The sequence below is a fragment of the Schistocerca nitens genome, chromosome 9 (genome assembly GCF_023898315.1).
Source record: "Schistocerca nitens isolate TAMUIC-IGC-003100 chromosome 9, iqSchNite1.1, whole genome shotgun sequence".
Lineage (NCBI taxonomy): Eukaryota > Metazoa > Arthropoda > Insecta > Orthoptera > Acrididae > Schistocerca > Schistocerca nitens.
In genome coordinates, this window is record NC_064622.1 from 506,276,589 (window position 1) to 506,296,739 (window position 20,151).

Genomic DNA, 20,151 nt, shown 5'->3' on the forward strand with positions numbered 1-20,151 from the left:
TAAAAACAACAATACTCGAAAAAATTTTCGTATCGAAACCATTCTTTGTCAATTTCCGCAAAATGTAAATAAGTACGACAGTTCTGAGCACAGTTCTGAATAGAGCTCCAAGAGTTCTATCGAAAATCCCAGTAACATTTTTTTGTGCAGCTAATAGTTTACGAGATAATTGCAATTTAAGGAGAAAATCTTTTCACTTACTGTGAAGTTGGCACCCTTTTTTTCAGAAATGTATATTTTTTTCAGAGTTCTTGACAGATATGCCATAGTTCTAGAGTTCTTTGTACAAAATTTCAATAGTTCTGCAGAATTTAGCGAAAAAAACAACAATACTCGAAAAAATTTTCGTATCGAAAACATTCTTTGTCAATTTCCGCAAAATGTAAATAAGTACGACAGTTCTGAGCACAGTTCTGAATAGAGCTCCAAGAATTCTATCGAAAATCCCAGTAACATTTTTTTGTGCAGCTAATAGTTTACGAGATAATTGCAATTTAAGGAGAAAATCTTTTCACTTACTGTGAAGTTGGCACCCTTTTTTTCAGAAATCTATATTTTTTCAGAGTTCTTGATAAGTATGACATAGTTCTAGAGTTCGTTGTACAAAATTTCAATATTTCTGCAGAAATTAGCGAAGAAAACAAAAATGTATAACATAGCTGATTCAGGAGCCCTTTCCTTCTGGTACAATTCTTACTGTTGCCACAATAAAACACTTGTCCATAGATTCCAACCGTATTGATTATTACAAAAATATAACCAGTGACCAACGGCGCACATTTCTTGCAGCGTTGTACAAAGCATTCAGCTTATCCTCTGTGAAAATACCACACTTTACGCTATTGTAAAATTTACGATGGATGGCTTCCGTTTATCTACAGTGTCAGCATCTATCGAATTATCTTCATGCAAAAGTGATGCCAGGATCACACACTTCCCTGTTTTAGGTACAAAGGAAACTAGAGTTCAGTCTTGTGGAAGCTAAAAAGGGAACTGTGGGCAGCCCTTCTTTTACTGATAGCAAACTCTAGAGAAATCTCACGCTTGTTTTTCTTCATCGCGCCAACAAAAGAAAAATTCTCCCTTCATAGCTCTATTATCAGTCCAATACTAGTATACCAGTTGTCCGCTTTCGCATTTCGACCTGACTGATATATATGTTACACAGTCACAGAACAACATCAAAATATTTATTGCTCAGTTGGTAAATCCTTCTGGTCGCAACACAGTGTATATTTCCAAATTGTACAGGTAAAATACTTAAGAATCCACAAAATCATAGATTTTAAATCCATATTTGTTTGTTTTGATAGGTACATATGGGTGAAAACTGCACCTTCCTCAGAATCCTTCCAGCTTCTTGTCTACTGTAACATTTTCCCCGAGGGTATAAGATTTGTGGTTGTTGCGTACAAACACAGTAAATATTTCCCGAATGGCTGTTAGCTTGTCTACTTGTCTCCTTTCATCACGAATAGCGCGACTGTAAAATCTAAGGCACTCCAGAATAAATTTGAAACGTTTTAAGTTCATTTGCGAGGTGAAATTTTTCAGTTCCATCCATATCAATTCCACAGAGATCTTCCAGGCTTTATCTGTTACTTTTGTTAACAACAATTAAAAACAAGAGACTGATGAAGGCTTTCAATTCAATAACATCTATTGATTTTATCGCTCTCTCACGCTGAAATGAAGCTTTGACGCTCTCAAAATGCTGAATGGAATACAAAACTACTATACACAAATGTCGTCATCTATGAGGCAATTACAGCCTCACAAAGGCTGCTTTGGCTGCGCCTATTGTCCAGGTAAATTCCTAATAATATTATCCTCTTCGAACAATATGCTTTGGATTTCTTCAACATGATCTGGTACATCCCACTTAAAATAATAAAATTCCTATTACATAACGCAACCAGGCGCAGTGTAGTAATTTGATATCTGACGTTCAGACAGCGGACAATGACGATTAAACAGTTCAAACAGAATTTAAGTGCATTTTACATTATGGATTAGCTTTGTACTACTTACTACGTTGATGAAGAAATAAATTAATTGCTGAAATGAAATACGAAAGGGCACAGTGGATAAAAACGAGCAATCGGCTCATATCTCATCAAGAGAGCATTATCGTCGATACTGAATCATACTAGAATGAAAGGCATACACAGAAAGGAAGCTATAACGTGAAGGCGCCAGTGCTGCCAATTGTTGACAAGTAATTTACAGAATCACACAACAATGAAAGGCACACGGAAAAGGGAAGCTATTAACGAGAAGGCGCCAATACTGCAAATTGTTGAAAAGTAATTTACAGAAAATTTCGACATGTATCAATCTGAATAGCTGCGCCCGATGGAAGGATAAAAAAACTATGATACGTCCCTGAGACCTCTCAAGACCAAAAAGGTATAAACAAAGCACAGCAACAATGCAAAAGTCGTGGCACTACATCTGGAAACAATGAACTCGGGAACTGCGTCTTTTAAACAATCGACAAATGACGTCAGCGTAGCAGTTACAATAGAGGTAGCATGAAAACTTCTCGCGGTAGCGTCAAAGCTAATGACAACAACAGCTGCACTTTTTGGGTGGCGCGCGCGCCGCGTCGTGTGAAGGCGCCCGCCAGCGCTGCATTTCACTCTTTGATCTGCCCCTAATGACTATACGTAACAATACTACTCACTCTCATGCGAATTATCATTATGCTCGTTCAGTCAGAGCTCTTGTGCAGTCGGTGCCTGTTGTGCAGTCGGTGCTGTTGTGTAAGTGATATTTATGAACCGTAATAACCATAAGAATGTACAATTTACCAGAATTGAAACGTCTTCTCAGCATGGAGGAATTTAAAGTAATCGATGATAGAGGCATTCAATTCACTCCGTCTCATCCGGTCTTCCAAAAACTGTCCGATGCCATGGCCGACATCGGCTCGAAAATGTCTTCAAAACATATTTATACAACAATTAAAGAAGATCGCCATGGCCTGCTTACTTTTGTTAGAAACACCTTCAGGCTGGAATGTTTCGTTGAAGAAAAAGACGACGACAGCAAAGATGAGTCGTGGAATGTTTTTGGTTCTTCGTGCAACAAGGACATGACAAAGCAATTTGACTTACTACTGTCAGCAGAAAAATGGTCTTGCATAAAACCAACAAAGAGGAAACTTTGAAAGCCTTCAAGACTGGAAATAGGGAAATTGACCGATTTGATGGGTGATAAAATTTATGAACATCACAAAATTCCATGTGCCTTTTCTTTCAAATATGCGAAAGTGTGTGAATGTTCAAAGTACTTCTTGAAGATCAAAGGAAGATGTACAGAATGCGGAGACACTTTCGAAGGGATTACTCTGAAGAAGCGAAAAAAGGACAACGGTATTATTCTGAACTGCAGACTTTCAAACTTTTCAGATGATAGTAATCACCTGAAAAGAAGACAACTTCGTGGCACGAGAAGTCAACAGGTAGCTGCTAAACTGGTTGATTACAGGATGCCTGCAACTCTTTGGCGAAATGATGAAGCGAAAAATATGTCTTTCGGAGACATGATTCCTCCAAATTTACTAAATGCTGATGTCTTGAGAAATGCTAAAGAACGTGAAAGGGACAAACGATTTGGTATAACAACGAGTAAGCCTTTTGAAAACCTGTAAATCGCAACGCATACAACCCGTCGGGACGAAATTCACGCAGTCGAATTGGACCCATTCTTCTGTATATATTGGCTGAAAGATCAAAGTCAGTTGCACAAATATTGCCATCAAATCAATAGCAGTGTATACGATTCAATAGATGCTACAGGTGGCGTTGCATTTCGAGTTATTTCACGATTTGGGGATCTGTCAAACAGGGCTGACTGAGTGTAAATTAAGTCAAAGTACATATGCCTGTACCAGTACATGTGCATCCGCGAAGTAAATGTCACTAGTAAAGATCCAAATATCGTCAATCGATCATCAATCAGTTGCCCAACTTATCAGATGATATCCTCTAGGCATGACACATAATTATTGTCATTTTTCTTTATGGAAATCGTCAGATCTGGAGCTCCCATACCAACAATCATGGTAACTGATTTTGGTAAGGCTTTGTTGGTTGCCATTTCTAGAACAATAGCCAATTGCTCGGACTTAACAGATTATTTGAATAGGTGTTATAGTCATATTGTTTTGCATGAAAGAGTAATTCTACCCTCGTGTTGTTTGAGAATAGATTTAAACCATTTTATGGTCATGATTTCGAGGTGGAAATGCTTCTCAAGAAGTAAATCACAAGTCAAACAACTTTATCTTCGAGTTTTGGCCGATATTTGCATGATGATACATTTTCGTGATATTGAAAGTGCTTTGCGCTCACTTTTGGTTGTTGCGTTGAGTGAACGCCTTGGTATTGATGAGTGCGGTCAAGAATATTCATCAATGGAAAATCAGTGCCATCTTGATATCACTATCAGAGGTGGTCCACGTCATTCATATATTGACGAAAAGAAAGATGATGACAAGAAAACTGATGATGTTGAAAACAATGATGACTGGCTTTTGGAATCAATTTTGAACTCTAAGGAATCTACTGCAAACTCGTGGGTTGATAAGGCAAAACGTATCTACAATGAAGCTGAAGTCATCACGAATCAGACTAATGATGACAATCTCTTTGATGTGAATCAGTACAACATTCCTAACGCTGCAGAGATGCTGAAAGAGTTGATGAACTATATACGACTGTGGGCAGCTGTGATGTATCCTTCTTCCCATATTCCTTCATCTATTCGTTCATCAGCAGCGATGGAAGGACAATTTTCATAATTATAGACAATAGGCTTTGACAAGCTGCCTTTACGAGTAGACAAATTGATTTTTCAACATTTGAAGTGGCTGCATGAGGAAACAAAACAGTTAGCGCTACTTATGATGGAAAAAGAAGATTCAAAGCAAACTTTGAAGCACAAACCAACTGAAGCATCATTGCCTTACCATGAAGAAGAAAACTAGAGAGGAAAAAATAAGAAGCTGAAGATAACAAACCCCAAAAGCAATCATATACTCGATAATTCTGAGAGCACACTGAACAATACCTTACGAAGTGAGACCCAACATGAAGATGGCAATGAGACAGAGTTAGACAAAATTTTAATAGTTTTGAATACATATTTTCTCCTACTTCGAGCTCACTTATTATGAATGCGTAGAACAACAGTCAAGAGTGATAGTGTGTGTTTTCAGCGCTCTTCAGATAATAATTTACTGCTCAATTTGGACTCTAAAGAGATATTTCATTCCACAAAAGACTATCAAGAATCATACTTCAACAGGGATGACACTGAAATTTCATCCTGTGGTTCGAAAACAGAAGAAAACAGAGAGACCTGTAACAATAAAATGGAGGAGAGTGCAATGCTGAAAAAGCTTCAAAATGAAATCGTTGTCACATCGAGCATACAAGCTAAGAGCAAGAAAAAACTACTTAGATGATTGCCCAAACTGGAATTCGACTAAGAAATTCATAGATATTAATTTGCCACTTTTCCTAAATGGGTCCTCAAGCAAATTCAAATCTGCTACCTACAACTTGAAGGGAACGTGCAGTTTCGATTCTTTGATGACCTTATTCATGCAAGCAATATCACTCAGTGATGATTTCAAAAGTAAAATTCAAATGGTGGGCCATCCATTTTTGGATCTGGCTTTGGATGTTTTGGACAAAAAAATTATAAACTCCCAGCATTTTAAGCAGAGATTTGATATTTTATACTCCTAAAAAAAAGGAATAATGTCTCGAAAAATATTGTCTCTGAATGCAGGAATTATACGAGAAAATATTAAAAGATATCCCGAATTGCAACAAAAATATATCGTGTCTGACGTGCCTAAATTCATGCTATGTGAAACGACATTATATTTCCGTTGATACGTATGTTCTTTTCAGACTTGGTTATAATTTCATGCAAGAGGCTGTAGATGCAACAAATGGAGTTCTAAAGACTATTTAAAATCCAAGAAATGTAAAGGAGAAGCAGTCGAAGAAAAGAAATTCGGATGCTACTTGATGATGGATACTAGTATAACAACTTGTCCACTAACTGAAGATCAGTTTCCTCCGAATCAAAGGAAGAAATGTGTTTTGCAAACGATCACGAAAGAAATCGTAGTGAACAATCAAGAGTACAATCTCGTTGGAGCCATTCATTCTAATATCTGCATCAAACACTACACGGCATATGTCTTCGATGGAACCTACTGGAAGCAGTACGATGACGTGTATAAAGATGTACAGAAAGTTTCAAAAGAAACGATAATTTCTCCGCACCTGTTCATGTATGTCACGACAGGAAAATTTTCAAATGGCAGCTACAAGACCGACGAGACGAAACAAGTAGTTCCTACATAGGAACTTTGCTTTATAAGGTAAGCAACTGCTAAAAGTTGGTATCAAAATATTACAAATATAGCTCTTATGTTAATTCTTAGTATCTTTGTTTCTGGTATCACAGCCTCCTGTTTTGGTTACTAGAATAAGAGCATTTTATGCCCTAAATTTCACGTATATATTTTTTGTACTTATTTTTCTTAGTTGTTTCACACCTCATAAATTCTATGCTTATTTATTACTGAATTCCCTACATATGTATTTCCTTCTAGGTTTTAGTGTATCCTGAAGAAGAGCTGTTAACGGGACCTGTACATCACAGCCTGTAGTTTTTACTGGTACTCTGAAATTTAATAATGCAAGACTGTCAATAGATTCAGGAATGAAACTTTTATCAAAGAATTGGTATATTGTGAGCTCCAGGTGAAAAAAATTGTAAATCTGTGGAATACACTGTGCAGTGAATATTGATGTTTTCTTACATACTGAATTACACGTAAATGTTATTTTAGGTTCAATGTACTTAACGCTATTCCAAATAAAAGATAAAAAACAAATTTTATTCTTTGAATTAATACATTGTTGAAACAGCAAACCAGTAACATTTACGTTTCATGTTTTGATTATTTAAAAAAAAATGTATTTTAAGAGTAAATTTTTTCTCCTAATGATTTAAGAACATAATATGAGATACTGCAGCTTAAAATACTTAATCCATTGTTGAATAATGTGGTTCAGTGTGTAGGCAAGCACTATATTATTATTCATCCATAGCTTTGTTTATGTAGCTTTAATAGTGGATGAGATACAGGTAACAGTATCTCGGTATGCAAACACGTTGATTACAGAAAACTGAAACTAAAGATTTGTATGTCATTCTCTTCTCAATGACGACATTGCAAACCATTCCTGCTCCATACTCTTGTTGATACCTTTCGTGTCCTTTTCATTTTCTTTATTTTTAATTCTTTTCTTTGCTATTCTCGCCTCCTTTTCATGCTTTCAGCAGCTTTTTCAGTTGATGTGACATGTTGCCTGTCCGCCCATACCAGCACAATGTTCATGTTGTTCCTAGTTTTGATGCCTGTTTTGCTCATTGTTTTTAATCTTTACTGCACCAGGCCGGCCAGAGTGGCCCAGCCGTTCTAGGCGCCACAGTCTGGAACCGCACGACCGCTTCGGTCGCAGGTTCGAATCCTGCCTCTGGCATGGATGAGTGTGATGTCCTTAGGTTAGTTAGGTTTATGTAGTTCTCAGTTCTAGGGGACTGATTACCTCAGAAGGTAAGTCCCATAGCACTCAGAGCCATTTGAACCATTTTTACTCCACCAGTAAAACAAATTGCTACTGTTGAAACGCATTCTGATTCTGTTTTATGCCATGTAAATATTTCTGAAAAGAAAGGGTGCCAACTTCACAGTAAGTGAAAAGATTTTCTCCTTCAATTGCAATTATCTCGTAAACTATTAGCTGCACAAAAAAATGTTACTGGGATTTTCGATAGAACTCTTGGAGTTCTATTCAGAACTGTGCTCAGAACTGTCGTACGTATTTACATTTTGCGGAAATTGACAAAGAATGTTTTCGATACGAAAATTTTTTCGAGTATTGTTGTTTTTTTCGCTAAATTCTGCAGAACTATTGAAATTTTGTACAAAGAACTCTAGAACTATGGCATATCTGTCAAGAACTCTGAAAAAAATATACATTTCTGAAAAAAAGGGTGCCAACTTCACAGTAAGTGAAAAGATTTTCTCCTTCAATTGCAATTATCTCGTAAACTATTAGCTGCACAAAAAATGTTACTGGGATTTTCGATAGAACTCTTGGAGCTCTATTCAGAACTGTGCTCAGAACTGTCGTACTTATTTACATTTTGCGGAAATTGACAAAGAATGTTTTCGATACGAAAATTTTTTCGAGTATTGTTGTTTTTTTCGCTAAATTCTGCAGAACTATTGAAATTTTGTACAAAGAACTCTAGAACTATGGCATATCTGTCAAGAACTCTGAAAAAAAATATACATTTCTGAAAAAAAGGGTGCCAACTTCACAGTAAGTGAAAAGATTTTCTCCTTAAATTGCAACTATCTCGTAAACTATTAGCTGCACAAAAAAATGTTACTGGGATTTTCGATAGAACTCTTGGAGCTCTATTCAGAACTGTGCTCAGAACTGTCGTACTTATTTACATTTTGCGGAAATTGACAAAGAATGTTTTCGATACGAAAATTTTTTCGAGTATTGTTGTTTTTTTCGCTAATTTCTGCAGAACTATTGAAATTTTGTACAAAGAACTCTAGAACTATGGCTTATCTATCAAGAACTCTGAAAAAAATATAGATTTCTGTAAAAAAGGGTGCCAGCTTCACAGTGGGAGTTCTTATAGAGTTCTTAATTATGTTGCAATTTCCTCTTAAACTATTACCTGCACAAAAAAAGACTACCAGGAATTTCGATAGAACTCTTCACGTGGTGTCCAGAACTGTCATCAGAACTGCTGTACGAATATATTTATATTTTCTGTAGAGAAAGTGTGTCCCACATTAAATCAATTTATCTCATAAACTATTATAGCCATAGAAAACTTTTACTGGGATTTTCGATAGAGCTCTTGGGGTTCTGTTCAGAACTGTCCTCAGAACTGTTGTACGAGTTTAATTTTTGCGAAAATTGACAATTAATGTTTTCGATACGAAAATGTTTTCGAATATTGTCGTTTTCTTCGCTAAATTCTGCAAAACCATTGAAATTTTGCACAAAGAACTCTAGAACTATGGCATATCTGTCAAGAACTCTGAAAAAAATATACATTTCTGAAAAAAAGGGTGCCAACTTCACAGTAAGTGAAAAGATTTTCTCCTTAAATTGCAATTATCTCGGAAACTATTAGCTGCACAAAAAAATGTTACTGGGATTTTCGATAGAACTCTTGGAGTTCTATTCAGAACTGTGCTCAGAACTGTCGTACTTATTTACATTTTGCGGAAATTGACAAAGAATGTTTTCGATACGAAAATTTTTTCGAGTATTGTTGTTTTTTTCGCTAAATTCTGCAGAACTATTGAAATTTTGTACAAAGAACTCTAGAACTATGGCATATCTGTCAAGAACTCTGAAAAAAAATATACATTTCTGAAAAAAAGGGTGCCAACTTCACAGTAAGTGAAAAGATTTTCTCCTTAAATTGCAACTATCTCGTAAACTATTAGCTGCACAAAAAAATGTTACTGGGATTTTCGATAGAACTCTTGGAGTTCTATTCAGAACTGTGCTCAGAACTGTCGTACTTATTTACATTTTGCGGAAATTGACAAAGAATGTTTTCGATACGAAAATTTTTTCGAGTATTGTTGTTTTTTTCGCTAAATTCTGCAGAACTATTGAAATTTTGTACAAAGAACTCTAGAACTATTTCATATCTATCAAGAACTCTGAAAAAAATATAGATTTCTGAAATAAAGGGTGCTAACTTCACACGACTGTCCGCTCCCTCAGTGTGGAGCCAGACAACAGCTGAGGTGGAGGGCAGCCACCGTCCCACAGCTGTCTGACCAGCAGGCAGAGCGGAAGCTGCGGTTTCACTCCCTGGTTCAGACTTTTGGGACGTGAAGCCTCGTGACACACACAGTTTATATCTGTACATCGTAACTTGCGTTTCCGATCTTGTAACGAAGTTTACTTATGCGGGAAAGTACAGCAATTTCTGCCTTCTGGCATTTTGAATTTTATCTCTCGAACATTTAAAGGAAGAAATTTAAAGTTGTAAAACATGTTACTAGAAGGAATGCATTTCTTTGTGAAACTCCTGTGCCATAACGCTGAAATAACACATCCATAAATTACAATCAGAAACCATGATTTTTATTAAATGAGAAAATTTCATTAAGTACCGCGTATTTTGGTCTGGTGATTGTGAATATGAAGTAATAATTCCTCTTTTTCGGGCTCCAATTTTTTGTAACGTATTTAGTTGGCTAATTCTGAATATGAAGTTACAATCGTTCTCCCCTTACTATAATAATGTGAATATATTTTAAGCTACATTATTTAGTATTGCTCACTAACATTTGTTGCTGTTATCTGAAGTTAAATTATTTATCATTGCGCACTAACATTTGTTTGTGATACTTGCAGGTACTACTATACTGAAGTACCTTCCTGTAAGAAGAATATTTAACCAGATGCGTGTACCAGTGAAATCAGAACCCTTCTATGTTTGTCATGTTATAAACTTTGTTGACAATTATAATATAGAACTTCGTAGTTTTTTATTGTTTTGTCATTGTATATAATGTGTTTGTATACTAACAGTGCCCCATACGTGCGTCAACCACACAAACACTTTTCGTTACATCTGTGGAGAGGTAGCTTTTAAATCTCAAACGGGAAATATAACCCCATTGATAAGAAAATCATACCAATTTTATTTTGGCTGTAAAATAGGAGAGCAGGGTACATCCTGGGTCCCACGCATATGTTGTGCTTCATGTGTGACTCTGTTAAGTGTGTGGCTGAAAATCTGATCTCAACACATGCGATTTTGCGTTCCCATAGTTTGCAGAGAACCACAGAATCATTTGACTGACTGCTATTTCTGCACTACACAGATCTCTGGAGTAACATTGGAGACGAAGCACACTGTCCAGCATTCTGATTTTGTTTGAGCTAGATGGCCTGTGTCCCACCCTTCAAGCGTGCCGATCCCTCAAAGACCAGAAACATGGACTTTGGAAGTTGATTAGACCAAGGGTAAAGCATTTTCCGAACTGAGGTTCAGTCTGATAATAAAAAACAGGATCCATTGTTTTCCAACACAAACGTGTCAACTGAACCTCATATGATTTCACAGTCTGTATTAAGCGATCTGGTTCGTGATGCTGACTCATCGAAGAAACAAGTAGTTTCAAGGATGAAAGGATGGAGTGTTCTGGTTAAAAGTGCAAGGTTATGTTTTTTCGTAAAAACCAACAATAGTTTGAACATCTTTTCTCCAAGTAAGATAACTTGGTGTACTGTAATGATGTGGACAGTATATCAAAAGACATTGAGAATCCGCACAATCCCAATGAATGGCGACTTTTCATTGATTCTTGTAAGACATGTTTCAAAGAAGTCCTTCTGCACGACGGCAGCCAATATCCTTCGATCCCTCTTACAAATGCTGCATATATGAAGGAATCATATGAGACCATGAAGCTTGTGCTGAACAATATAAAATATAGTATCTATGAATGGCATATATTTGGGGATCTGAAGATGAGAAGTCCTGCTTGTTAGGTTACAACTAGGATACACGAAGTTCCCTTATTTACCATTGTGAGTGGGACAGCAGGGACAGGAAAAACCACTACCTTCGGAAACAATGGTCACAGAGAGAAACTCTCACTGTTGGAAACAAAATTGTCGTTAATTGACCACTTGTGAACTCAGAGAATGTTTATCTTCCAACAGTACACATCAAGCTGGGCTTGACCAAGAATATTGTCAAAGCGATGGATCGTTCTCGCAAAGGCTTTGAGTTCCTCAAAACCCAATTGCCTAGGATCAGTGATGCCAAGATCAAGGGAGGCATTTTTATTGGTTCACAAATAATAGAGCTAATGAATAATCCTGCAATCGAAGAAAGTTTGAATGAAGCTGAGGCAGCTGCATGTAGATCCTTCCAAAGCGTTCTAAAGTACTTCATGCGAAACCATAACGCTGTTAACTGTGAAGAACTTGTTAGTCAGCGTATTGAGAATTATAGGAAACTTGGTTGTAGTATGACTTTAAAACTCTATTTCTTGCACTCACCTTTAGACGTCTTCCCCTCCAACTTTGGCGTGTAACTGATAAACGTGGTTCACAAAAATGTACATTCTAGGCACTATACACAAAAGGTAGCATTTTTCGGCGTTAAATTAATACGAAATTTCAGCGATTTTAAATGTATCTGTTTAAAAAATGTATGTCCATTGGAAAAAAGAACTGTTAACAGATTTGAAATCAGCAGACAAATCATCATATAAATCACCTTCCAGTTTCCAATTAACAAACAAAAAGATTAATTTTGTTACCAAGTGCTACCGAAGCAGCGACCGTTATAAAAAAACAGTAACATTATTTACAGAAAAAAGCGTTGCTTGTGGTTTCCGTTTGATTTCAGTCATTTGGACACGTGAAGGGGAATTCATCCCTGTGTCACGTAAGCACCAACACGAGTCGTAGGGACAACACCTCAACTGTCTGACAGGTGTTCACAATGAGAGACTGCTGAACTGTGCAGTCTCGCGCCAACCAGTTCAAAAAGGTCACAGAAAGAACTCTGAGGTTTCGCGTTTCTGACAAGAAATGTATTAGGGCTAAGATAGACGGATAGGCTCTTACACAATAACAAAAAAAATATAAATCTCAAAACGACAAAAATTTACGTTGTCTGTACAAAAAGTAAAACACGTTTTGTGTAAGTCGCCCTGGGTCTGCTGTCAAGATTTATCTACACACGTCGCACCTGGGAATCAGCGCTCCGAGATAAGCTGATATGCCAGCACCTGTTATCGGAATTCCCCACGCGATGAAGCAGCATATGAATTTTCCGTTCTGCATCCACCAAGAGCAGTCAGAGCTGAACTGACGAGAATCGACGCCGTCTCGCACAGTTTGAAAGACCGAGCAGCTGGAGGGTCAACGCCTGCAAGAGTCGAGGCCGCATCCGGAGTACGAACTCGGAGGGGTGGTGGAGGACGGGGCAGCAAGCAAGAGATCAGCGGAATTCTGAATTCAGAGGAAAAGAAATTCGTCGACGAAAAGAAATCCCTACCTGAGCCTCTGATTGCATTCTCGACATATCACTCGAATGTCAGACCATCCCCTTCCATCACACAAGATATGCAAATAGCAGACGCATGTTATTCTCACAGTATGAAAATTTATTGGGCTTGGCTGTTACGAGAAAATCATACTACCTTTCTTCTCAGACATGTGCATGCGAAAGAGAATTTCCGATGCACCAGTTATGTTATACTGACGGAGAAAAATCGAAAGAAATCAAAAGCACTGTATCCCTAGGAATGTGGACCAGGACACTAATATTCTGAGCACGCTTAATAGTTTATAAGAGATGATAAATTGCCTTCTGAGACCAAGTCATGGTATACAGGAACGAGTAACCTTGTGACGAATTTAAGCAGATGAGGAACAACTTTTTTCGTTACTTTTCGCTTTTTTTTTTTTTTTTTGCTAAGAGGAAGCTCTCTGTAACTATGTAGCAAGGAAATTGGAATATATGCTATTAATAGAAAATCTCGTTTTATATGGTTACTAAACTTCGGGAGCTGGTGATGTCTGCATGAGAAGCTATAGTATATTTGAAGATACTGTAATTACAATAATACTACGAATCGCTTTGAATATCATATGAAATTAAAAGCGGAGGAAAATAGTGAAGAAATTAAGTTTCTTTTAAGGTCAGCGAAAATGTGTACCATCTATTTGGGACGCCACACACTGCACTGCAGAAACCGGTGTTCGGGAGAGTTGCTCCAGTGTGTGGGGCGCACACCAACCAGCCGCGACAGTGGCTGCTCCAGGAGTTGAGGGGCGCACAGTTGGGGCCCTAACAGGTTGCTGCAGCTCGCACAGAACTATGTCACAAATGACTGATGAACTTAGGCCGGCGAGATATGGAACGAACAAGATGTTGTCCTTGCCTAACACTGTCACATACATTTCATTAAACCAGTACACATTTAGGCTATGCAATGACTCGATTGCCTTCATTATATGTCTCTCATAGGATCATCATTCTGCACAGAAAATTTTCTCTCCCTCAACATGAAATGGCACGTCAAGAATTGGACAACTTTGGCATCAAGTTTCATCCACCATGCATCAGCCTGTTTCCATTGAAAAATACACTACTGGCCATTAAAATTGACACACCACGAAGATGCCGTGCTACAGACGCGAAATTTAACCGACAGGAACAAGATGCCGTGATATGTAAATGATTAGCTTTTCAGAGCATTCATACAAGGTTGGCGCCGGTGGCGACACCTAAAACGCGTTGACATGAGAAAAGTTTCCAACCCATTTCTCATACACAAACAGCAGTTGACCGGCGTTGTCTGGTGAAACGTTGTTGTGATGCCTCGTGTAAGGAGGAGAAACGCGACACCTTCACGTTTCCGACTTTGATAAACATCGGATTGTAGTCTATCGCGATTGCGGTTTATCGTATCGCGACATTGCTGCTCGTATTGGTCGAGATCCAATGACTGTTAGCAGAATATGGAATGGGTGAGTTCAGGAGGGTAATACGGAACGCCGTGCTGGATCCGAACGGCTTCGTATCACTAGCAGCCGAGATGACAGGCATCTTATCCGCATGGCTGTAACCGATCGTGCAGCCACGTCTCGACCCATGAGTCAACAGATGGGGACATTTGCAAGACAACAACCATCTGCACGAACAGTTCGACGTCGTTTGCAGCAGCATGGACTATCAGCTCGCAGACCATGGCTGCCGTTACCCCTGACTGTATCACAGACAGGAGCGCCTGTGATAGTGTACTCAACGACGAACCTGGCTGCACGAATGGCAAAACGTCATTTTTTCGGATGAATCCAGGTTCTGTTTACAGCATCACGATGGTCGCATCCGTGTTTGGCGACATCGCGGTGAACGCACATTGGAAGCGTGTCTTCGTCATCGCCATACTGGCGTATCACCTGGCGTGATGGTATGGGGTGCCATCGGTTACACGTCTCGGTCACCTCTTGTTCGGATTGACGGCACTTTGAACAGTGGACGTTATATTTCAGATGCGTTACGACCCGTGGCTCTACCCTTCATTCGATGCCTGCGAAACCCAACATTTCAGCAGGATAGTGCACGACCGCATGTTGCAGGTCCTGTATGGGCCTTTCTGGATACAGAAAATGTTCGACTGCTGCCCCGGCCACCACATTCTCCAGATCTCTCACCAATTTAAAACGGTGGTCAATGGTGGCCGAGCAACTGGCTCGTCACAATACGCCAGTCACTACTCTTGATGAACTGTGGTATCGTGTTGAAGCCGCATGGGCAGCTGTAGCTGTACACGCCATCCAAGCTCTGTTTGACTCAATGCCCAGGCGTATCAAGGCCGTTATAACGGCTAGAGGTGGTTGTTCTAGGTACTGATTTCTAAGGATCTATGCACCCAAATTGCGTGAATATATAATCACATGTCATTTCTAGTATAATATCTTTGTCCAATGAATACCCGTTTATCATCTGCATTTCTTGTTGGTGTAGCAATTTTAATGGCCAGTAGTGTATTTGTCTTCCTGCAACATCTATTGTCTACAAGCCTCAGGTCGTCACTTTTTTGTTGTTTTTTTTCTTTTTCTTCGGACCTCCCACACATCCAGGCCGGTGAACTAGCGACCCCACATCTGGTTCCGTCCCCCACCTTAGCCCCGTCTCCCCAAACTGGCCACCTCCTCGTATGCAGCAGCGCCTGCTGTGGCGGCCGTGTCTGCGCGGCTCCAGACTCTGCCAGTACTGAGTTCTGCCTGCGGCGAGTGTCTGTGGCCGCCATTGCTGTCCCATCCTCTGTTGCAAGTCTGACGGTCAGGATCCCATGACTGTCGTGCGAATGCGGAAGCAGTGGGTTCAGGATGCGCGTGCTCAGTGGGGTTCTCGATTTCAGCATCCTCACGCCGTTTCCAGCCATGAGAAAAGTGACTGCTTGCTTGGCCACTCAGTATCGTACATCCATCTCACAACGGTGAGTCGAGAAATCTCTTTGATAACTGCAAGTCGAGTACTCACATGGACAACGTGAGGATGTCTGCAGTACAGAGAATCATTGTTTCAGCTTTCATTGACAGAACCATAGAGACGGGCACACTGACAATCGTACACCCAACAAAAGCACAGCCCGTAACTGTAGCACCATGTTATCGTATTGCAAGAGTCACTGTTCTCTATTCGGAAACACAATGGATGTGTGTGTGTGTGCCAAGGAGAATAAATACTGCCAGACTGTATTTTTCATTACCCATTACACAGTGGCTGCGCGAAGATTTTAATGACTTCGAGAGCTGATGGGGAAGTGAAAATGTATCAGAGACAAGGAATCCAAGTCAGGAAATAAATGAACCGGAAGTTGTAAGCGAAAAGTTTCCTCTGTCAGTGGATAACATGTACCAGAACTTTTGTTGCCAAGGATGTACAGTACGAGACTTTCAGACGTTATTTTAAAGTCCAAAACAAGAAGAAAGTCAAGTAAACATTGTCTCTAGAGTGCGTACCTTAATACCTATGAGCAGTCGTTCATCTTCGATAACGTGAGACGCATCTCTTCTACTGAAGATGCTCTTAAAGTTTGCATTTCACAGCCAATATTTAGTGGACTTTTTTCATGTTTTTCTCCGTACTACCTCCTCCAAAATTATGGAAAGCAATCTGCATGCAGTGAAAGAACTTAAATAAATTGAAAGTTTGATGTTCAAACTGAGATTGGGACAATATTTTCTGCCACATAGAGTCAAGTTTTAATCAGCATCACGGTGCGCTCTGACTTTTTGCCTTGAGAGAAATCAAATGACCGCGTGGGACTAGATAGACGGATCGTATAAGTCTACTAAAGTGAGGTTGTAACACCTGGTGACAGACGCTCGAGATAAACCGCACGCTGATACGCGCCGAGGAGCACGTGCGAGGCACGGTGACGTCACGCTGTTGCCTGCAGGCGCATAAGGACTGGCGGGCTGTGTCGCTGAGCTCACTGCGACTCCAGCAGCTGCCGGGACGCTCCGTGTGTGTTGGCTGCGGCGACGAGCATCACTTGCCTGGAGACACCCCTCCCCCACTCGACGGTGAGTCCTGTTCACCCTTACGGTTTCTTCATATACTGAGTGCCCCATTGTACTTCGAGTTGGTAATTCCTCTTCCAACTTTGGATTCGATTTAGTCTGTATTTTGTACCGTTGCAATTATCAAATGAACACCGTGCTACGTGAAGTACAGGCAATGGCTGTCACTTCCACTTGTCTTGTACCGTCGAGCATCCACGACGTTACGTTTTGCGGTGTGGCGGGGTTCGGTTTTCCTTCTTATTGTTATCACATTCAGACAGTTCATTCTACCAACCTCGATAGGCTTCACGTCTGCTCGTTGTCCCTTCACTCTGTCGTAGCAGGTGCTGTCTAGGTGCTACAAAGCAGCGTTAAAGAAATCACCACCCAATACCTAGCAGAGAGACGCCGCGGAACTGTACTTCAAAATCAGTTCCTGAAGGTTTATGATAAATATCCGGCGTCTGGATTCTACCTTCATGTAGCAAAATGTTTAAACTTCTGTTGATTATTTATTGCCACTAAGACTCATGAAATGGCTATCAAGTACATATTTACGTGTGCAGTTATATTGTCTCTGGGAGTTTACAGTGGTAAAGATGCGATACACTTAATCATCCGAAAGCAGCCAGAATTTTGCAAGTTCGACCCGAACATTATTCACGATCGAAACAGTCATAGACACACAACTTTGCGAGAGTTAATCGTTCGGTCGATTCAGTGTTCTTCCTTTACAGAAGTGCTCGCCATACTACTCCGTCACGAATGCGAAAAGTGTCACGCGGATTTTGTAAGTTTGACAGGAATATTTCACACGCGGTTATCTTTCACACGGAGGCGCATTCACCAAAATGTGCCACACGAAAGTTAGTTTCTGTTAGTAGTAACAGAACCCAATCTTCGTCTCTAAATCTTCAGTTTACATACTGTTTGCGAAGAGCTACCTAACATAATGTGTTCGGTAAAATGATCCGGAAGCGACTACCTAGGCAGTATCACCTTATGGGTAACACACACCTCTCGCCGTGCAGGAACCTCTCAATTCTGATTTGCTGTTGATCTGAAAGACCAATCAGAACACTCTTTCTAAATGATTCTTGCGGCAAAATACCCTCTTATCCATTCACCGTTTAGAAAGTAATTTTACATAAGAAAAATTTCAATTCATTACATTGGATTTAATTATGAACCAAAATAACAACAAATTTATTTAGTTCCTAATTTTTTCTGGGTGCCTTTTACTAAATCATGCACAATCAGACGTATGACACATGAATCGTGGTTCTTCCTAGATTTCTTCTTACAGTTTTCCTCATTCACTCTCTCGCACTCTCATAACAAAATATGACTGAATATTAATTTTAAAACGTTCCAATATTACGTCAAATTAAAATTGCAAATGTTATAAAATGAGAAATTCTGGATGACTGATTGTTAGGAGCTGACTTTCTCATAATAGCTCCACATGATGTTGAAAGTTAATCTAGTGCCGTTACGAGATCGGTTTTAAAATACCAGAATGTCCTTTGTCATTTTTAAGTTAATTCTCCATCTTCAAAACTATGATAAATGACGAAATGAAATTTGGACAGTATAATTTTAGCAATAATAAAAATAACTAATGTAGTTTATTAAGATTCTTATGGATAATAAATATTCATAGCGTTCCACTGGCAGGTTCATTCACTGCCACAGGTGGTATCTGATATATGTGTATCAGCCCCGTTCTAACGAAAGAAACAAAACGAACGAATCCCCTGCAACAGCTGGCGCTCACGGCTACACACTTTGCTGCACCTATGACAACACGCATTAACATGTTTCGTTACAGATTGTATTACGTTTTGTCTCACGTTTCGAAGATAAAAAAGTACTATTTCTGCTTAAGCCTTAACGTAATAAACTAGTAGACAACAAGAAGCACATAGCCTCTCGATTTGGTGTCTAAATTGTATTCTCTCTCATAAAAAATTTTACTTCGCTTCAGCAGCAGAGTTATTAGCACGCTTAACGTCCAGAAAATTAAGGGCAGATCACTTTGTCGACAATCTTCTATCAATTACACAGAGCACAAATATTGAACGTCATACATTATACTGTGTATGACGCACATAATTTGAACAGGACTGGATGTCAGAACAACTAACACTACAGAAGTAACATAAGAGTTGAATGGCAACAGCCCTTTATACTTCGGTTTATTCCCAAACAAGTCATGGTGTAACCGCAATCCTAGGTGGAAACATTAATCGTAAAAGCGTACAAAAAAAGTGAAACATAATCAGATTTCTCAGTAACGTAACTTTTGCACCACGAAGGAAATGGTAATTCACTTCAAGATTATAATCAGAAATAATAGCTGCTTCTCACAAATGATACGCATATTCTTTTATATAGAATATGTATGTGACAGAACCACCTGTAAACAGGTGCTGCAAGACGTTAAGCCCGATGGTCCTGTGCTAATAGAGAGTCGTTCTTACCTCCAGTGTAATTATTCACACGTTCTGAGATAAAGACAAAGGACTCACCTTTGCGTTAGGGAAATTTTCGCCGTGATCATGCCAAACAGGTCAACGGTAACGGTGAGATAACGAAGCAAGAAATTCTCTTCATTTGCAAGTTACACGTTTTTGTGTTAAATAATACGTGATTTAATGTTAAGACAGGAAGAAATTGGTTCGTTTGTGGTTTTCTGCAACCCTGCACCGCAGCAGTAAGCTGGTATGAAAATTTACAATTAAGGATAAAATCAATCAGTCGATTTTCTTTTTAACTGGAATCTTGCTGTCTCTATGGGTGAGTCATGATCAAGAGACTTCGGATTTGATGACGTTATTTGCGTTTGAGGGTTATCATAACTTTCTCGAACTGCTAAAAGTGTCTTACGTGAGTGTAATTCAGTTATGTGTTTTGACTTCAATATTTACCACAAGAATTTAAATCTGTTCCATTC

At 39.1% G+C, this 20,151-nt stretch overlaps 1 protein-coding gene across 1 annotated transcript in view; it reads left to right on the top strand.

Moving 5' to 3' along the window:
- Positions 1-20,151, top strand: part of LOC126204380 (serine/threonine-protein phosphatase 6 regulatory ankyrin repeat subunit B-like) — a 394,854-nt gene that overhangs the window by 187,220 nt on the left and 187,483 nt on the right. Inside the window, exons 5-7 of the mRNA XM_049938752.1 lie at positions 3,493-3,632; positions 10,506-10,585; positions 17,012-17,278. Of these exons, the coding sequence (XP_049794709.1) occupies positions 3,493-3,632; positions 10,506-10,585; positions 17,012-17,278 (487 nt within the window). The remainder of the gene's footprint in view (positions 1-3,492; positions 3,633-10,505; positions 10,586-17,011; positions 17,279-20,151) is intronic.